General features: G+C 42.2%; 1 protein-coding gene across 1 annotated transcript in view; it reads left to right on the top strand.

Annotated features, from left to right (window-relative positions):
• The window catches only part of EHF (ETS homologous factor), a 40,128-nt gene that overhangs the window by 7,204 nt on the left and 12,094 nt on the right, over positions 1 to 20,830 (top strand). Inside the window, exons 2-3 of the mRNA XM_056137639.1 lie at positions 15,176 to 15,275; positions 19,428 to 19,673. Of these exons, the coding sequence (XP_055993614.1) occupies positions 15,179 to 15,275; positions 19,428 to 19,673 (343 nt within the window). The 5' untranslated portion in view covers positions 15,176 to 15,178. The remainder of the gene's footprint in view (positions 1 to 15,175; positions 15,276 to 19,427; positions 19,674 to 20,830) is intronic.

Raw genomic sequence — 20,830 nt, 5'->3', positions numbered from 1 at the left:
TATAAAAAGCACATCTATTATAATGGTATCTAAATCTAACTTAAAAGTCTATTTTCTAATCTTGTATACTTTAATTCTTTTGATAATGGCTCTATAGGCCAAACTAGACTGTAGAAAGACCAAGAAAATGATAAATAAGACATTTGCTCACATAGGGTTAATGAAACGATCCCACACAGCATTAGCTATTGACTGTATTTTGTCAAAATAGAAGTATATTTTTCTTCCCACCAATTGTTTTGGCCTACGGAGAGATTTGGAGTTGTGAAGCCAGCTCGGAATAATGGGGATAATGACAATAATAATAATGGAAATAAGAGCTAATGTTTGTTGAGGGTCTGCTGTGAGCTCGGACAGATATCATGTTGTATAACTTCCCCCAACCTTGTAGCTGCCTCAGGAGGTTGCTTGTATGACAAAGACAAAACATTTTCCCTTATTGTCACAGAACTTTGCTGCAGGTGGATGTCAAAGTGGGGACAAGGTATAAGGTGCGTGTTGTGGGTATACAGTCTGCGGAATGACACAGGGTCCCACATTTGGGAAGGCTTTGCCCTGGGTTTCATGTTCTTCTGACTTTGCTATCCTGAAATTCTTGGTGCATTTTGAACAAAGGATTCCAACTTTTCCTTCTGCATTGAGCCCTGCAAATCATATAACTGAGCCCGCCCCTGGAGGTTGTGGAATGTTTCAGTGCATGTGATTGCTGGGAGCTGTCTGGAGAGGTCCCTGCTCCTTTTAATTTTTCTCATCTAACTGAGCTCTAGTGGAAATACTGAGGCCTGACAAGGAGTGCTCCTGGAGACTCTGAGTTGGTGAGTTTTCTAATTTTGTCTGAGCACTGAAGATTTCCTGCTGAGTAATCAGTGTTTGAATAATTGACTAAAGGGGATTTTATTCCTTGGAAAAGCTTTCTGGATGGAAATTGATTGCCTCGCTGATGAGCTTTTGCATTTTGTGTTTTCCGAAGGGCTTACTACATAGACCAGTGTACTAGAAGCAGAGCAAAGAGCGTTCTGGAAGGGAAAATGAAACCCAATGCGGTGTCTGCCGTTCTTGTAGAAAGAAAAAAGGAACTTGGATCCTGGCCTATTGCCACTTCATGATTGTCCATACAAAAAGAAAATCTGACTTCTAATTTGTGAGAAAAGTTAGGTAATTTTTACTACCCAAGTCTCAAAAATAATAATGGAACAAGCCTCCCAAATTTCTGTCTATATTTTACGACTAAGTTTTTGCAAACTGTTCCAAGGTCACGGGCATGGTGTTGGTAGAAGAGAGGGAGAACTTTCCTAGATTTGTTTTTCAGGAGGATGGAATTCAGGTGCCTCAAACCAGACATTTTCTCCTCGATATGACACCCACCACACACAATGTGTCTTTCACCATGACCCTGTAGGATGGTTCACACAACAGCTGTTCAGCTATTGTTCCTTTAAACATACCTCCCCTCCTTTCTTTTTACAGTAGGTCCCCCCCTCCCTTGCTGGTTATATTCTACTTGCTCTATTATAATGGCGAATGTCTGTGGTGACTTGAGGCAGACAAGCCCAACCCCTAAATTAATCTGGGGTTGACTTCAGCAGGAAGTCAGACCAAAGTTTTAACAGACAGGTAGGAATTATGTGGGGCTTCTCTAATACCTAAAGTGATATACTTTATAAGGAACTTGTATTTTGGGGCCCACCAATGACAAATATGCTTCTTAGTTGTATTTTGGGAAAATTTCTATGGGTACTGCACTGAGAGGATCTTAACCCTCAAATAAAAAGTATGAGGTTCTAAGGGATTCCCACTTCTCTAGAAATACAAAGATCCACTTTCATAGCTGCACACAAAAAATCATGTTGCTCTTACCGGCCTCTTACATTTATTGTAATACATCATGTCTGTTTACCAGCTCTGTGACTTCGCATGAGTTATTTAAGTTCTCTGTGTCTATTCATCTGTAAAAAGGGGAAAATATTTGTAACAAACACTTGGAGGTTATTGAAAGGATTAAATGAGATAATTAATGTAAAGAGTAGCTCAATTCCTCACATATTATAAGCAAGAAATGCAAACTATGATCTTTGCTACGGTTTCATTTGTTTTGTAATTATATAGTCAGTGAAATTCCAAATTGGTGGTTGTTGATCTTTTCTCAGCTGGAGCATTGCTGTTGTTCTTTTACTGGGAAGAGTCTGGAATCTCAAAATGGTCAAATCCATTGTCTCCATTCATCCTGACTCCTCCCTAAATCTGATCCCCACCTCTCTCTTAACTTCCTCCACCCTTCTTGCATTCTTGAGCAGTTGGTCTTATTTATTTTTCAGTCAACTGAGGGTGTTGTTAAATCTTCTATTTTTCTGGTTGCCCGATTTGGTTCCAAGGCACTCCTCTCCCTGCCTGCTTATGACAAGAATGCTTGGGAATGCTCAGCCAGCCATATCCCTACTCTGTTTGGAACACCCTGTTTTGACGCTGCTTGAGTTGTGGCATTCTTGAGGTCATCTCCATGCAATCCCAGGTCATTCCCCCACCTCCCCGCATTAAGCTGGTGGTCTAGTATAATGAGTGTGATGACTGAGTGAAATCAGAGTGGGCAACCTGGTGAGTTAGGGATCATTATGGGGAGGCGTGTGATATGAAGGAGCACTGTGGGAAGACAGATGGAGACAGAGATTGATGTTTAGGGTAACAAGGAAATAGCAAATTCCTTATGTGTTGCCGAGTCGAACATTGCCCACATGTCCTGAACTTTCTTCTCGAGATCTAAAAAAAGATACTAAGAGACTTCCTCAGCTCATGTGTGTTGAAGAAGGGCGGATGATGCCATTGCTTAATTAGTGGTGGTGTGATCTCCTTTGGAGTTATGTTTAGCTTTCTGTGGCCTTCTTATTTTTGGCTTGACCTCATCATGTGATGTATTGACAATGTGATGAGAAATGAGAGAATGATGCCTCTGGATTCATTCAGAAATCACACCGTGAACATCTGAACGTCTCAGGCCCTTTCCACCTGGTACCTGGGATCTCCAGCCACTTGCCATGACATGACTGGATCTGCACAGCTTGCTATGGAGGTAGGGAGAGCTAGCCTCATTTCCCTGACAGCAAAATCAGGATCCACAGGTCAGGGGTTTTTCAGATCATTCTGATTACAAGGAGTTGGGCATAGGAAGTTTGTGGGAGAGTCCAAAACTGCCATTCAGGTGCTCCCAAGCTCTTTAGAAGGTAACCCAGAGACCACACCTACTCTCTAAACCATATTGACTTTTGGAAGTCAACCGTTTGGAGGAGTGTGGTTTGGGTTTTGATCATATCCCGGCAGCCCCTTCTCTGCCCTTTTAAATCTGATTCATGATCTTAAACTGCGTTGGCTGGAGGCTGGCCATGTCATTCTGCAGATCTTGGACACCCCTCAGTGCCCTCACAGAGTCAGCCAGTGGAAAAGTACAGTGTCTTCTGGCCTCTTGGCTCTGTCAGCTCCTGCTGACCTGCTCCATCTCTCCTTTTCGTCTAAAGGAGTGGGTGGGCAGCATCCAAATGAAAAGCACGGGTTTTTTCTTTAGTTTTATAGGAAAAACAAATTGGCATGAATGCTTAGTCAAACCAGCTTAGGCTGTTTGGGCAGATGCCTTTCTTTGCTTTTTTCTGTTTATTTTCCAACAAATCAATGCTTAACTGCGTTGTTATCGGAGCAGAGCAACAGGTGCAAAAAAATAACTCTGCTGCCAACTCAAATGAAAAGGTAGGGCTTATACCCTCTGGGAGGTATTCAGAAGATAACAGAAGCCCCTGCCAGCAACTGAATTAACAGCTCTGTTTACGGTGGGTTTTATGTTAACAACCTGCTCCTAACCCTCCGACACATAAACACACCATTGTCTTGGAGAGAGACATTCAACCTTGCAGACAACCAACTGCTTTATTCTGCCTGGAGTGGGGATTGGTTTTGGCTGAGGCCGCTTTGTGAAACTCAGGAGCATTACCCTGGCTGCCAAGTCCGTGTCTTAGTGAAGGTTTCCGGGGAAGGTGAGGGCACGGGGTTGCCGGAGAGAAGAGGATTCATCCTGCTTTTAAGTGTAGTTGAAGTTCTTTTCAAGGTCGGTTGTTGCCAAATACCAAGGCAAGTTGCATGACACTCTCTACTCTTGCCTCACTCCATCCCCAGTAGAATGTAAGAAATGAACTCAGATGACTTTGGAAAGAGCACATTGTTTTGGAAGTGCTGTCCTTACTGAACCAGGACAGGGTCATAGCTATGCTTTATTTACTGTTGTGTCCCATACTTGTTGGCCAGACGGAATAAATATTGCTATCAGCTGGCTCATCATTTCTTAATGATTATTACTCCACCTTGGGAGCTTGGACACACATTTTCTTGGCTATGAGGTCTAAAATCTAGGGTGATTAAATAATTTTTTGAAGGGCTCATCTAAAGGTGGAATATGTAAAAGGATGATTCAGCCACCATATTTTCTTGACACATCATGATAAAAAATTCTATGCAAGTATTGGGTTTGTTTGGATCAATCCTCAGATCAGAACTTGTAAGTTGTTGAGTCTGGAATTGAATGATTATGTGTTATTGGCTTATTTAAAATTAGCAAATGATATCTTAAGGGAATCCCTACTGATGGATTGGATCTTGAGTTCTCTGGGTTAGATGTGTGGTCTCTAACTTTAGAAGGATTTCCTGGCACTCTTGGAAGTTTCTTTCAAATCTGATATCTCCTGGGGTATCTGCATCTTATTGTGCTGAAATAAGGGAAGGCAAGTACATAAATCTATGACCAGAAGTTCTCAGCTTAAGGATATGTTAGTGAAATTCTTAAAAAAAAAATAGAGATACTGATTCCAATGTTGGCAGTGGGACTCCAGAAAACTTCGCTTTTTTTGTGTGTGTGATATTTTGTGTGATATTGATGCAGATGATCTAGAGACCAACTTTTGATAAGCAACTGTGTGGCCTCCTTGGTCAAGTAGGAAAATAAGTATCATTCAAAGTAATCTTGGTTTCTCCTGTTCCTGTAAATGAGACTTTCCCAAAACCAAAAAGATTGTGAGGCCTGTTTGTATGCTATTCTTGATTTGCTCAACTTTATGATTTGGTCTAGAATAGAGAAAGAAGCACAATGAGTAAGTATATAAGATGGAGACATAAAACGAAGTTCAGAATGGTAGGGGAATGGCGAATTCTTCATTCATTGCCAAATAGAGGGCTAAAAGGACCCTGAAGCATGCACTGAGCTATTAATAGAGAGGGACAGTAGGTCCCATTGTGATGTTGTTATAGACAACACCCATACCAGGTAAGAGAGCAAGAATGGAATTTTTTGTTTCCTTTGCTGGTTTTTGGGCCCCACCTTATGGTGCTCAGAGTATACTTCTAACTCTATGCTCAGGGGTTATTCCTGGTGGTGCTCCAGGGTTGCATAGAGTTTTGGAAATCGTACTGCAGTTGGCTGTGTAGAAGGTAAGTGTCCTATCTGCTCACTTTTCTGGCTTCAAGAATGGAATTTCTCAGACCTCTTATAAGGTCAGAGTAAACTTACATCTGCCATATAGACTCTACTACAAATTTTTCTTTAGCTTTTAATCCAACATAAGTGCAACAGAGATTTACTAAAGACCCCTTGTGCCCATTAGGTATGTAAGTATCAATGGGTAATAGAGGGTCTGGGTCCACCAAAGACATGAAAAATCAGATGAGTATGCATTTTTGTAGGAGAAACTCTGGATTCTGTTGAGATCTTAAAAGTTTCTCTGACCTTTCAAAAATCAAAGTTTTATCTGTTATTCTTTATGTCATATCTGAATGAAATTGATAAAGGCCCCAAGTTTTTTATATATGGTATAATATATCTTGTTTTTAAATCAATTTCGGTGTATATTCGCAGTCAATGTCTGAATCTTGTCTGAGTCTGGCACCAAAAAGGATAAAATCAGCATAACATGTATTTCCAAATGCCTCACTATCAGTAAAGTATATCTATAATGGATCAACACTCGGTCTCCCAATACTGCATCATTGCTCATGAAAACGCATGAAAGCCCAGGAATAATACTTTGGATGTTGCCCCTGGGAACATGAAATGTCTATTTCAAAACACATTATGAGGGTGTAATATTACCTCTGATGTAATTCTGAGAGGATCAAATGCATTCCCCAAGCTTGATTCATATTTTGATTCATTTGAAAAACATGAATTATTGTTTGCATTATATTTAGTTAGATTTCACATGCATTTTCTTTTCTCTTCTTCAGAAGTAGTTATTTTGAAAAGCCAGTCATATTGAAACAGGAAGTCAGGAACTCATTGCAACATCTTTAGGACAAATGCCGTGAATTCACCTATTGGTCACTTTTAGGACTATGCGTGTTCTGGATATCTGTCATTGCAACAGTAATTATTTAAAATGTCTAATTGCTCCTCTGGCTTGAGGATTAAAAATACCCACATGACATAGTCAATACTGTGGCAGTTTAAAGCTGATGTGGTTGAATGCATAAAAGAGCTTAGAGGAAAGCGGACTGTGACTTTGAGACTCCATCCTTTGAGACTGGGAATGTAGGTGGAAGTCCTGATTCAGCTCCCCATCAATCTCCAGTCTGAGCTGGAGCCAATGATCTGGGACAAATGATGCTTTTTGGCCTGAGATTGAATTCAGATAAAGCACAAAGAATTATAGACATGATTGTTTTCAACATTAAGATAGAAATAACTTTATTACATCATAGGGGAAGTATTTATATGTTATATTATGCATGTGTACATGTATATATGTACCTATATCTGTACATACATGAACACCATATATAAGTAAATTTATTTCAATGGCTAAAAGTATCATTAATAGGGTCAGGGAGATGAGTAATTATGTGACAGAACACGGACTTCTAACTCAAGACTCTGAGTTACATGTCAGGTGTATCATGGCCCCTTGAGCACCAGTAGGTGTGGCTCCTATTAAAGAAAAAAGAGTTTTCTCAATAAAACATATACAGTATTTGAATCATTAATATATTCCTTTCTGAGATTTTTTTAGAAGTGGCAAAATGAAGGCAGTTTTTTCTTTCTTTCTTTCTTTCTTTCTTTCTTTCTTTCTTTCTTTCTTTCTTTCTTTCTATCCTGAAAGAAGCTCTTGGTTGTGTTGGGAAGGATGGCCTTAAGTTGTTCTGTATGGAAGGAACGGGATCTTGATTGAGGTTCCTGCCTAACTTGTGTCTTAACAAAGGGGTGAGTCCATAATGATGAGGGAGAACACAGTGGCTGTGTATGCCTGGGGGAGTTGCTGAGGGCAACTTTCTTCTCTAGCAAAGCACCTGCTTTTCAGCAGAAAGTGGCTCTCTTCAAAATTTGTTTGCTAGACAGTCCAAGTTTGAATTCTTTCATACTGCCAATCCTTAAAAGCTGTATGACCTTGACCACATGAAATTTTTTGCCCTGGGAGCCTCACATAGGCCGAATCTTAAGTGACCCAATGCCTAATTGAGAGCACTGACAAAGATAGTGTATTTAAAACAATTAACACAGAGACAATGCTTCTTAAGTTTTCAATACATCTTAGCATAGGATAATAATAATTTCAGTTGTTATTTTTATATCCTTCAATCCTAAGTTTTAGTAGGCCCATACCTCCTTCCAGCTAGAGGACCAAAATTATCAGCATTTTCTTTGATGAAAGATTCTCTGTGTATTTAAGAGGTCACCTGAACAATCCTTGACCTTGGAAGGATTCACAAGACTAAACAGCACCTCTCATATTTGTGGTACATAATTTTAGATCTCTGACAAAGTTCCTATGCTATTTTCTTCCCCTCACTTTTCTGTCTTCAATTAGCTCAAATCCCAGAAACTGTTCTTCCTCCCTGTCCACGTGATGGGAAAGGAGAAATAATTAACACTATCACTGTACCACTTTAAGGCACACAGCATAGTGTTTTGATTTATATGTACTGTAAGTGATTAGTACTATAGGTTGGTTCCCATTTGTCTCTAGAACCCTGCTCTTGGCAGCAATTGTGCATTCTCAGGCTAAGGGACCCTGGAGCATAGAGAAACCCTCCAGTTCCACTGTTGGGAGAACTCATTTGAGACATGCTGCTCTCTCCTTTGCACCTGCAAGCCAGCAGTGGTCTGTGGGAATGCTCTACTGGTGCCAGCCCAGAACCTATCAAAGTGTCTCCCATTGTTCCTGGCAGCCTTTGGCACCATGTATGTGGTGGGAGGAAGGGGAACATGAGGGATGACTTTCAATCTCTCCAGCAGGGTCATACCCAGAGGGGCATTGCATGCTTCCGTGAGCAGGCACTGAATGTTGCTGCTCATAGTTCAGCCTAATGGTGCATCCATGCAGAAGCCCAGGACAGGGGGTGGATGAGGTAAGCAGGCAAACAATCGAACCCTTGGTGGTTCCATGGGGAAATATTGCAAACATACACATGTTGGAGGCCTTGCGTGATATGAACATGACCCTCAATTTCCTCCTTGGTGATTCAATAAGAGCTACAACACAATAATAATTATTGTTAATAACCTGCCAACATTTATCAAGTATTATGTGTCAAACACTTTTCTAATCATTTTACATTTATTTCATTTTGTCTTCCAACAATCCTTTTGATAGCATTTTTACTGTCTAAAGGAAAACTGAGGTCCAGAAACATCAAAACACTTTTTAGTTTGCTACAGGATTTGACATGGCAGGATTTGAATGATGACCATCTAACTTCAGAGCTTCAAACTCCCAAATTCTGTACTAGCTTCCCATGATATCTCCCAAACCAGTCAACCCAGTTTAAATGTGGAGACCCATGGGACCATTTCTTAGTCCCTTGCAATTTAAGATATAATCTGTGATTATTTGACAAACATTCTCATTTAATCGGCACAGACTTGTTTTTTTCCCTCAATTTTTGTCATATTGGGAAAGTGAGGCTTTAGAGAAGATAGTATTTCTCCAAGGTCAACACAGCTAGCGCAGAGTCAAGATCAAGATTTCTACCCTCAACTGTGGAGTCTTGAGTTTCTACTCTGCCTGTCTAGAGAAAAAAGAAAGAGTTTGAAGACATTTCTTCACATCTTTGGACATGCCCTCTCAATTCAGGTTTTTAGGAGATTCTTTCTCTGATGCTAAGTCTCAGCATCTTTCATTTGTATTGCTGTTGAAATGTAGATTCTTAAACTTTAGGGCCAGGTCAAGGGTGCTTCCTGTGTGTGTCTGTGTGTGTGTGTGTGTATGTGTGTGTGTAAAAAAGTGGCACTGGGATGGAATCTAGTCTTTGATGAAGCCTGGAGGAAGAGTAGATGCAGGGGTTGCAATTGTCTCTGTTGTGTGGGTGATACAGAAATTGTCCAAGTCCTTAGCCATTGAAGTCAGTTTGTGTTTAATCTGAAACTGTCCATGAACAGAATGGAACTGAGTGCAACCTGTCTCTCCCACAGTAGTGTGAGTTACGGCTTCTCCAGCAGGCATACTGCTTTCTTTCTTTAAAAGTTGGTTTCAATCAGGTTAAAGTCCAAAAGGTCTTGGTTGACAGCCTGGTATGAGGTACTCTCTCGCTCCTACTGTAGTCCGTTGAGGACCATGTACTGCCCCTCCTCTTCAGATAAAGAGCAGACTTCTGTCTTCAAAGCTGTCAGTCTTAAAAACTGCTGTGCAGAAAGATGACTTTTTTTTTTGGCGAAAGTGAAAGTCTGTATGATCATTGGAACACAGATTCAAATACATTCTCTTCTGATGTTTTTACACATGAAAGAGGGGTTAGGAGAGTACACATGAAAAGCACATGAAAAATAAATCCTTGAATAATCCACATTTTATTTCACTGGGTTTAAATACAATTAAACGTGTGTGTGTGTGTGTGTGTGTGTGTGTGTGTGTGTGCTGTTTGTAAGTAAGTTTATACTAGGGGAATTGACAAAAGGAAGTCCTAATACATGTTAAAGCTTTTCCCCTTTTTTATTTTCTGGTACTGAGGAGCAAACCTAGGGCTCCTGCAAGATAAGTGCTCTAGCTTCTGATGTGTATTTCTGGCATCAGTGCACTCGCTGTGCAACCTACTACTCCTATGTGCCAGGAACTGTGCAGGGGGCGCTAAGTTCTCTTACTTCCTTTAATCTTCCAGCAATGTAGGTGGTGGGCACTAAGACGTCCCATGACAGGAAATAGCAGTTCAGAAAGGCTACGTGACAACTCTAGGTTGCTATAGCAACAAGAACAAATCCCGAGTTCCAACAGGCTTTGCATTTAACCAGTGTCCTTGGCTGAAGCATGCACTAATGCGAGGGGACATGTTTTAAGGGGAGTGTCACTGTGAATATCTAGTTGGTAGAGAACAGGGATGCAGCTACACACCTTGCAATTCCCTGATAGTCCCTGCAATGGACAACCAGCCCAGACCAAAATGTCATCTGTGCAGAGACAGAAGCTCAGCCTCTCACTTGGCACACAGGGTAGAACCATCTCCAAGAATCACCCCTTGAATGATACATGGAGAAAAGTGAGTCCTTTGCTTTTGACTCCTTCTTACGTAGGCTTGTAATTTACTTTTACTAGTCCCAGAAGTAAAGCGTGTTAGAGAAATACTTTGAGAAAAGATGTTTGGAATTCTCTCTCATTTATTTATTTAGTGGTATCATGGATCAAACCCAGATTTCACACGTTCAAAGCATGTGCTTTGCCATGAGCCACATCCCTGACCCCAAACTGATCTTAGAAGAAAGGAAAGAAAGTTGATTTTTATTGAGGGCTCAGGTCTGGTGCCTGATTAGATATTTTTAAACATTTAGTGGGTATTAGGGCACTGTTTCTCAAGAAGGGGCCATCTGGACTCTTCTGGACACCAGGATATTCTAAGGGTGAAAATTATGTAAATGCAGAGCCATGACACAAGACAAAGGGAACAATCAGTTGGTGAGAGGAGCCACAGACAGAAAACAAGGGCTGAAGGCCACTATTGTTGGTAAAAGGTTGAGAAATACTGCTTTATAGAATATTATTTATCATCCCAATAACCCCTAAGACATTTAAGGCATCAATATCTCTCTCTTTTTACTCCCACCCTCCTTTCCTTTAAGAAACCATGAACAATGAAATTAATGCCGGGAAAGATAATCAGTCAAGGTCATGTGGTTGGGAGACAATCAATTTGAAGCTATGCCTCAGAGTCCTGACTTCATATTCTTGAGGACTTTATTTTATTTTTTAAAAGAAATAATAAAAGTTATGCTGAAGGCAAAGACAGAAGCTCAAAGAAGGAGATTCAATAATCTCCTACTTTGTAATTAAAAGGATTGCTTCTTCTATCCCGTAATCACTAGGCACTATAGAAAGTCTATGTGAGGGTATAGAGTAGACGGAGGTGTGGATGAGATGGTCATAGTAATGATTTTTTATTTTTTTTTATAATTCTCAGCACATTGATCAACCATTATTGCATTTGATCTTCTCAACATTCGTGGTGGGGACAAATGTCCCCATTTTACACCCGAAGAGCTGGACCTCAGCAGGGAGAGGCAGGTAGGACTTGGTAAAAGGCCTTTTGTTACAGCAGCTTGGGATTGTTGGGGCCTTGGGTGCCCACCTGAGGGCATGGTGCCCACGGCAGCGCCATGCTGGATTGGAGACGCTGATCGTTTTCCCTCCCAAGCCTGGGTGAGCTCAAGTGAACTCTGACTCACTGAGGGTTAAGCCACATAAACTTTTTTTATGAGGAGGAACCATTTACTGTGCCCTGTAAAAAAGGGCCCTCGGCATGCAAGCTGCTTTCCCTCGGAAAGAGGGTGCCAGCAGGGAGCTGCATTCCTGAGCACAAGCTAGGCTTTTGGGGGGCTGTGGGACATGGGGAGGTGGCCACATTCAGGTCCTCATGGGTTCTCTGGATGCCTCTGTGAAAGTCCTTGGTGGCCACTGATGCTCTCTCTTCCGCATCTGTCCTGGGACACTCATGGCTCCCTGCTCACTCCCTGCACAGCTCTTGATGGACACCTGCATTTGATCCTCAGGCCCGCCCCTTTGAGTTTGGGGTCAGTCCCATTTTATAGGAGGCAGGGGATGAGGTAGGAGAGTGAAGATTCATAAAAAGTTGTTGGCTAGGGGCCAGAGCAATAGTACAGCAGGTAGGGCTTTTACCTTGCATGCAGCTGACCTGGGTTCGATCCTCAGCATCCCCTCTAGTCCCCAGCACACCACCAGGAGTGATTGCAGAGTAAGTGTTACCAATGAGCATTGCTGACTGTGGCTCTCCAACAACAACAAACCGAAAAAACACATGTTGGCTAGACAGATTTGGAACGTGCTCAAGGTCATGCACAGGGGAACTGGTGACTGAGTCCACCTTTCCCAGGCTTTCCAAAACTCTGCTGAGCCTCACACCACTCTGCCTTTTGGCTTGGGGGAAGAAATAAAACAAAATCCTGCCTCGCTCAGGAGGTAGCTCATAGTTGGGCCAGAACAGACATTACTTTCTCTGAAATGGGCACTTTGAAAAAGCCCTGCAGGCAAATCCTTGTGAAAGAATTTCAGGGAAGCCTTTCTCGGCCCCTCCCAGCACCCACCCCCCCCCACCCCCCCCCCTACACGCCAGCCAGGAGGGCCATTACCTCTGTGCAGATAGGCTGGGCTCTGAGCTTCAACCCTTTCAGGGTTAAACAGTAACCTTTCTACTGCTTGTGGTTGAGCAAATGCTGGCGAGGAACAAGCCCAGCCTTGAGCAAACAGGAGACTGGGCCATGCCCCCTCCTTCCCCACAGCCTTGGAAGTTTTCTTCTGCCTTGAAGTCCCCCATCTGATTTCTTCACTTCGGGCAACTGCTCTAGAAAGCTGGATGGGAAAAAGCCCAGTTATTGTGAAAAAGAGAGAAAGGGTTTGACTTCCTTGGTTGGCTGGCTGTCCTTCTCTGAGGTGAGAACCAAAGAGGTTTCTGGGTGGGAACTTAGGAATTAAGTGAGTCATCCTGTTTAAATTTGGGCATGGGGAAACTGAGGCCCAAGGTTGTTTCTGATGAAAAAGAGAGAGGGAGAGAGCGAGTAAGAGAGAGAAAGAGAGACAGAGACAGAGAGACAGAGACAGAGAGACTGTCTTTTTAACACCTGCCATAGAGTCGTGTCCTGCTTTGCTTATAGCACTCAAGGTATAGAAACTCATTTAATCTCCACCTGTCAGATAGGCATGGTGATCTGCATTTGCCTAAGAGGAAACTGGGTTCGGAGAGGGTACAGGTAGTACACAGCTAGTAACTAACTGGAAGAGCTTGGAATCAACCCCGGCTTTTCATGGTTTTGAAACTCGTGCTGCTACGTAGGAAGCGTTTCTCTCCTTTTCTCACCCTACGTCCCTACCTGTTACAGTGTTCATCATTCCCACCCTATCATTCTTTCTTCCACTTAGCCCAGACCCAGGCCTAATTATCTGCCACACAACCACGGAGGTGCTAATTAGCATTTATAAATGTTCTGTCTGTCCTAGATTAATTCTTCATCGCTGCCTGTCCCCCTAACCTAGGAACATGTCTCATCAGTCCTTCCTGCTGTGGCTGATACTACACCTGAGGAGTGGAGATGCTAGGGGAACCAGGGGGAAGTAATAGCCTCAGGTGCAAATGGAGTGTTTCTGGCACCGGATAGGGCATTTCCTTTGCACACGGATAGGACAGGGCATTTGCCTTGCACACGGCTGATCCAGGTTAGATCCCTGGCATCTCATATGGTCTCCTGAGTTCTGCCAGGAGTAATTCCTGAGTGCATAACCAGAAGGAACCCCTTCTAAGCCAGATGCATCATCGTGTGTGACCCTCCAAAAGCCAAAAACCATGTAAAAAACCCAAATGGGATGTTTGTTGCTGAGTAATTTATTTTTCTATGCTGAGTAATTATTTTTCCCTAAGAAGAGGTCGAATATGGAGCCTCTGGTCTATTACAGGACTGAAAAATATTGGTTGGATAAGTGACATAGAAAAAATATGTTAAGGTTTTCCTAGATCCCCTTTCTCCCCTCTCTGGCAGTAGATGGGAAGCCAAGAGTAGTAGTCATATTTGATCAAAGAGTTTTGAGTGTTGGAACTGCTCTGGATCGACAACTCAATCCTAAAGACATTGGTGACATTGAAAATACGAGATATTTCCCACTGTAGGTAGAAAAATGTCTACAATATACGGCTATAAAGGTAACTTTCTCTTCTCACCCTTCCAGAAAGAACACATCACTCTTAGAGACTCAATAATGCTCAGTTCCCTTCTAGAAACATGCCACTTTTCTTTTGAATGACTGAACACACTTCTGGGACTGTAGTCCAAAAGGCAGAGGGTGTTTGGTTTGGAGACAGTGGGAGCACCATAGACCCCAGAGGGTTGAAGAGACTATTCTAAAAAGTTTTTATTGTGTAATAAATCCAAATAGGCCCATGAAAGAAAAAAAAATCTTCTCCAGGATCCTTGACTGAGATAATGAATCCACCTGGAGATCCTGTTTGAAGCTCTTGGTTCTCTCAAGGTGTTACAAAAGATAGAAAAACTGGTCATGGCTTAGACCAGGAAGGAGGGGGAAGGGGCAATGTCTTCCAGAAAAATCAGTGGGTTACTAGAAACTATCACAGAGTCAAATGCTTTTGAACTGGAGCTCGCAGATGAGGGAGTTTCTGTGCGAGTGGCCTGCCCTCGGGCTCCTCTCTGCAGCCGGTAGAATGGCTGGAGACTGGGGTCAGGGTTCTTCAGGTGCGCCAGAGCTGTCTGGTTTCAGGTCTGGGTTCTTGCACAGGTGCCAGGTCTCAACCGACTTGGATTTTCATTGATTGCAATTTCACTTTAAACAAAACTTCTTTGGCATTTTCACTTTTGTGGGGAGGATGAAAAAAGGAGAAAGAGAAGAAAGTAAAGCTTGGAAGTCAGCCAATCTCACACTGTGAACAAGTATTGCCTTTTCTTCCCGCTTTCTTCCTGATTGGAGGTTATTCATTTATGAATGGGTGACTGTAAAAACTTGCCTCATGCATATGAAAATTGATCCTGGAAATTTTTAATTGCCATAAAGTTTTGCTTTTACAGAGAAGAGTTGTGGCAACATGCTTTAGAAGCAGCGGTGGAAGGAAGAACACTTTTTTTTCCCCCTAAATTAACTCTGTGATCTGTACTCTCAAATGACATTTGCCCAAGAGGACTGAGTGAATGGGCTGTTTTATCCCCTTGCAGATCATGATTCTGGAAGGAAGTGGTGTAATGAATCTCAACCCCAGCAACAACCTCCTCCACCAGCAGCCAACATGGACAGACAGCTACCCCACGTGCAATGGTAAGGGTCTGAGTGGGTGTCAGTGTCCTTTCCCATGGAGATTCTTTTTTGACTTTAGTTAGGCTTTATTTACCAACTGAGTGATTTTAAAATTCAGGCTTTATTCAGCAGGGGGTATGGTGAGCACAGAATAGAAGAAAGGTCTTCATTCTGGAGTTCTCTTTTGGCCCCAGCGATCCAAAGGAAAACTCATTTGACATTTTCATTGTTTTCAGTACAGCAACCAGGACAGAGTGGTAGGAGAGAAGCCTAAAGGGAAGGCCACATGTTGACAGTTTTGACAATATCTCGGAAATCAAAATAGGACAGGAGAAAAGGAAGGTGTGATGGGTGTGTGTGTGTGTATGTGTGTGTGTGTGTGTGTGTATGTTCCATGGAAGCTGATGAGGTTGTATCAGCTTGATCATTTTATGTTCTTCCATTCACTTCCCTTTGTAAAGGAAGAGGATGTATTAGGAGACCACGGTCCCTCATTTGACCTTCCTACTTCTGAGATTAAGTGACTTAATTGAGAACCTACTGATTAGAAGATAGACAGTTTGGTGGTGAGGCTTAGAAAGGGCTGGGTGACCCAACTCCTGGATTACTGTAGAAGCTCTACTGAATAAAGATGTCACTGAATCAGTGTCCCACACCCTGTGGCAAAGGCATTCTGCTTGGGCAGATGGCTGCATAGCACACTGTGGTGGGTTTAAGTAGTTCTGAGACTTATCCCCACCTCATGCTTGATGATGATCATAGAAAATCTATTGTGCCTGCTTCCCTGGAGCAATGAAAAGGGCCTATTGGAGAGCAGAGAGGCTTCTGAGAGGCTGAGTGGAAGTTGCAGAAAGTTTTTTATTCTCACAAAGCAGCTGATTTAAGTGCAAGTCTGACACTTTCCACTTGGAACCCCAGTTAAACATGGTTGAAAGTGTGAACAGGTGATCTTCCCTTCTTAGGTCACCAGTCTCCTCCTAAGCCACAAACTTCTGCCCTTTCTGGGTTGTAGCATTTTCTACTGCAGGGAACAGTTTCTGTTGGGGAACTTGAAGGGGAATTCCAAACAGAACAGGAAAGTGCTACAGACTGGAAAAGTTTTGACACCTCCAGGCCTTGGGTCCTGGGTGAAGGCAGCATTTCTCCTGTCTGCTCTGGAGAAAGCTGGGCCGTGTGTGAAGTAGGGAGTGGAATTCAGGTGTTGTTTTGCCTTTGTGACTTTCGCAGGCCCTAAAGAACAACATGCTCCTGTCTTACCTAGAATCTGACATGTCTCCTGTCAGTGGAAATAATCCCGCAGTCAACTTCAGACAAAATTCTCTGGTTCTTCCAAGTTTGAACAGGCTATCTTAAAGAAACTGACATTTAGTTCTGGTCATATGAAGTTGAGAGAAGATATTTTTTCAGTTCTGGTATTGGGTTATAGCAAATTGTTGTCGACTGAAGTCATTGCAATTACTTTAGGAAATAATACCATAGAATTCATAAAAAATACATTCTATACTAAAACACTGAGATAATGGAGATACATCATCAAAATTTGGTGTGTCTTTATGTTTGAGAGTAATTCTATGATATCAAATTTTGGGATGATATTTTCCAATCCTTGGGGCTGAGAGATAGTACAGTAGGTAGGGCACCTGATTTGCATGAGGCCAGTCTGGGTTCTATTGTTCCCTGAACTCCCCACAGAAGTGCTCCTTGAGTGCAGAGCCAGGAGTAAGCACTGAGCACAGCTGGGTATGCTCCCCAAACTAAACAAAAATAATTAAATCCTTACCCTCTTTCCTTTCCCATCCTTCTTTAGTCTAACCTTGAAATATTAGTAGTAAAATTTACTGTGAGTGCAGGTGGTACCCAGGGTAATCATCTTTGACCTTACATGATGTTGACCTACTTCTAGTATATCTGAGGTACAGAGTCAGTGTATGGATTCTGAAGGTTGAGCAAAGCTGGAATTGGATTGGAAACATTCTCCTCTTGACCCTTTTCTCTGGGGGTATTGAGGGCTAGGCCATAGTTGTTAGGGTAAATATAACCTTTTAGGAATCTTTAGTCTCTTTCCTTGAAACTTCATCCACGGACAACCATCCTCTGAAAGAGCATTAGGAATGCAGAAACTCAGGCTTGACCCCAGATGTATGGAATCAGAACCTGCATTTGAATAATATTCTCTAGTGATTCATAATCACATTAGACTTTGAAAGGAACTGATCTATAATCAATAAGATTTCCCCTTCTTCAGCTTTGCAGCTCCTCATCTTTCCCAGAAGAAGGCATATTACTTTGTATTTTTTTGTTTTCAAGCAAACACTGAAAACAAACAAACACTGTCCTCCCGTTGTTCATCGATTTTGCTCGAGCGGGCCCAGTAATGTCTCCATTTTGAGACTTTTGATTACTGTTTTTGGCATGTGGAATACATCGTGGGTAGCTTGCCAGGCTTTGCCGTGTGGGCGATACTCTCAGTAGCTTGCCGGGCTCTCAGAGAGGGGCAGAGGAATCGAACCCGGTTCAGCCAGCCTGGCTGTACACTATCTCCAAGTTTGTTACTTGCTCCCAGAGACTGGCTCTCTATTTTTCATTCCCTCAGAGTTTTGGGCTGATTTGGTGAGATTCTCTTAAATTCTTTTAAGTCAGAGACTTACATGTGTTGATGGTTACTTAGCTCCTATTCAACTTGTCAGTATTTATTGGCTTGCATGAGCTTCACTTCTTCACTGATATTTTAATTTTCTTGTGAATGCTCTTATAGCATTATTATTATTATTATTATTATTATTATTATTATTGCTCTTTGGATCACACCTGGAAATACTCAGGGGTTACTCCTGGTTCTGCACTCAGGAATCACTCCTGGAAGTGCTCAGGAACCTTATGGGATCCTGCATATTGAACCCTGGTTGGTTGCGTGCAAGGCAAATGCCCTACCTGCTGTGCTATTGCTTCAGCCTCACTTTACAGCACTCTTATTTCTAGATTATTTAATCATATTTATACACCATTTACAACAAATTCCTCTAAATAAATATATCATTAGCACCTACAATGCTAAAGTCTCAGGTCATTTTTATAGAAGATACAAGGATGAATAACAGAGTCTACAGCCCTGAGAAGACAATGGGCAGAAGAGAATAAATGATAGAGACTCCAAAATAAAAGCAGAATATAATAAAAAAAACTATTATGAACAATAGCATACAGGTCTTCTGGTGATATGGGTGACAGCAAACATTTACAATAAGCTGGGGGAATTTGTAGTGACTCCATGGAGTGTTGGAGACTGAAATTTGTGAAGGAACTCAAGACGAAGAGTAAAATATAAGCTGAGTAAAAGAAAAAAAATGGTCATAGATCACTTGAAGAATGGCTGTCAAAACTTTTAGTAGCTGTTCCTTGGCAGCTTATTTGGTAGTTTTATATCTAATGCAGTAACAATAGGAAGCACTAGAGGCATTTGAGCAGGAACATGATACCATAGTATCTATAATAACCATTATGGGGGTGGGGGTATAGCTGGTTAGGAGATGAATTAGCTGTGCTAGTTTTGGGAGATGTAAAGGTATTGCAAAGAAAAGAATCTCAGGCCTCATTTTAAAATTGAAAATAGACTGGAATTTGGGTAATATTTATGGTGTGTGTGTGTGTGTGTGTGAGAGAGAGAGAGAGAGAGAGAGAGAGAGAGAGAAAGAGAGATAGAGAGTGAGAGACAGAGAGAGAAAGAGAGAGAAAGAGAAAGAGAGAGGGAGGACAAAGACCAAACACAAAGATAAAGGTAGGGGCTGATGAGAAGAAAGGAAGAAATTTGGGTGTTGATGATACGTGAGTTCCTGAAATTGTAGCAATGCATTAGCTTTCATGATATTTTGGGCTCACCCACTTCTCAGGAGTAAGCATCATGCAGGGCATATAAATGACTAGACGGTAAGTGATAGGCTCCATGATGGCTGAGGGAAGGGCACCATTTTTGAGAGCCATCTTTTCTGAACCTGCTCTGTGCTCTAACCCCTACACATTGGCCTAGTGACTATGTTTGTGCTTCCCATGTGGAGGGGGTGTCTGTGTGTGTATGAGTGTGGTGGAATCCCAGCAGTCAGCAGTTCAGCTTCTTGTCTGGAATGATGCCCAGGGACAACCACAGTTTATTCATGGGGGCTGCTGTCTGTTTTACAGTTTCCAGCAATTTCTTTGGAGGCCAGTGGCATGAAATCCATCCCCAATACTGGACTAAGTACCAGGTGTGGGAATGGCTCCAGCACCTACTGGACACCAACCAGCTGGACGCCAGCTGCATCCCTTTCCAGGAGTTTGATATCAATGGTGAACATCTCTGCAGCATGACTTTGCAAGAGTTTACTCGGGCTGCAGGGACGGCAGGTCAGCTTCTCTACAGCAACTTGCAGCATCTCAAGTGGAATGGTGAGTCTCTCTCTCTCTCTCTCTCTCTCTCTCTCTCTCTCTCTCTCTCTCTCCCCTTCAAGGGGCTTACTGGAAAGAGACTATCTGGCAAGGTTGCTTGTCAGGGATGACAAAGGATAGTCTCACCTCCAAATAACTATTTCCTGTGATAGGGAAGTAGAAGACGTGAGTGAATAGACATGAATAAGCCTAGGGTATGAGGTGTGTCTAATCCCTTATAAACACCGGTGTAATTTAATTCTCTCCTTATAGTTAATTTTCAAGGAGACAAGGGATAGCTGCATATTCACGGAACACTTGCTACTTTCAAAAAAAATCTTTCTTTTCTCCCTCTTCCTTGCAGAAAAATTTCAATTGTTTAATTCCAGCGTTTAAAAATCATTATGGCTTCTTTTATTTTCAAACTCATAGACCTGGGTTTCTTGAGATGGGATCAGTGGGAGTTAAGAAAATATACAAAATTAGATCTGTGTGCTGGGAAGAGAGCTACATGATTTTTTTCACACATTCTTTGCAGTTCTATATATAACTTTGTAACAAGGCTGTGACTAATAGTTTGGGGACACGTATGACATGTTTCTATCATGATTTCTGGAATTGATGCTACCTGCCCTCACCTAGGACACTGATCATTATTCCAAATGCTGCCCATTAGTGATTGTCTTACACATGTACATATTCTTGACTGCCTTAAATGATGTGGTGGAACAGGACATTCAGCTTCAAAATGCCCTTGACACTGAAGTAAGATTCCCCTGATGGTGTCTAGCTCTTCTGAAAACCATGCTCTTCCCAGAAAGCAGAAAAATGTAAGAATGCTGAGCTGCACAGGAGAATTGACACATCTATCTTAGCAGAAACTGTTTGGGCAAGAATTCAGGGCTTTGGAAACGAGTCTTCCAAAATCTGACCACGATTCATACTGGTTCTATCCACACGGAGGAGGCCTGGTCTGGCAAGGTGGTTGGCAGCAGCAGCCATCTTGGATGACCTCATTCAGCTCCTGGGCACTCCCATCTTCCCACCCACCTCACAGAGGTGGTTGCTCATTTTTCTTTTACTAGAACCAAACCAAACAAGGCTCTATAAATAACCCAAGGAATCTTCAGAAAGAGCAGTCTTACACTTGAAGAATTAAAAATATTTGGCTCCCCACC

The sequence above is a fragment of the Sorex fumeus genome, unplaced genomic scaffold (assembly GCF_029834395.1).
Source record: "Sorex fumeus unplaced genomic scaffold, SorFum_2.1 ptg000007l, whole genome shotgun sequence".
Taxonomy (NCBI): domain Eukaryota; kingdom Metazoa; phylum Chordata; class Mammalia; order Eulipotyphla; family Soricidae; genus Sorex; species Sorex fumeus.
The sequence above is the reverse complement of the archived record's forward strand: the minus strand, read 5'-3'. Positions and strand labels throughout refer to the sequence as shown.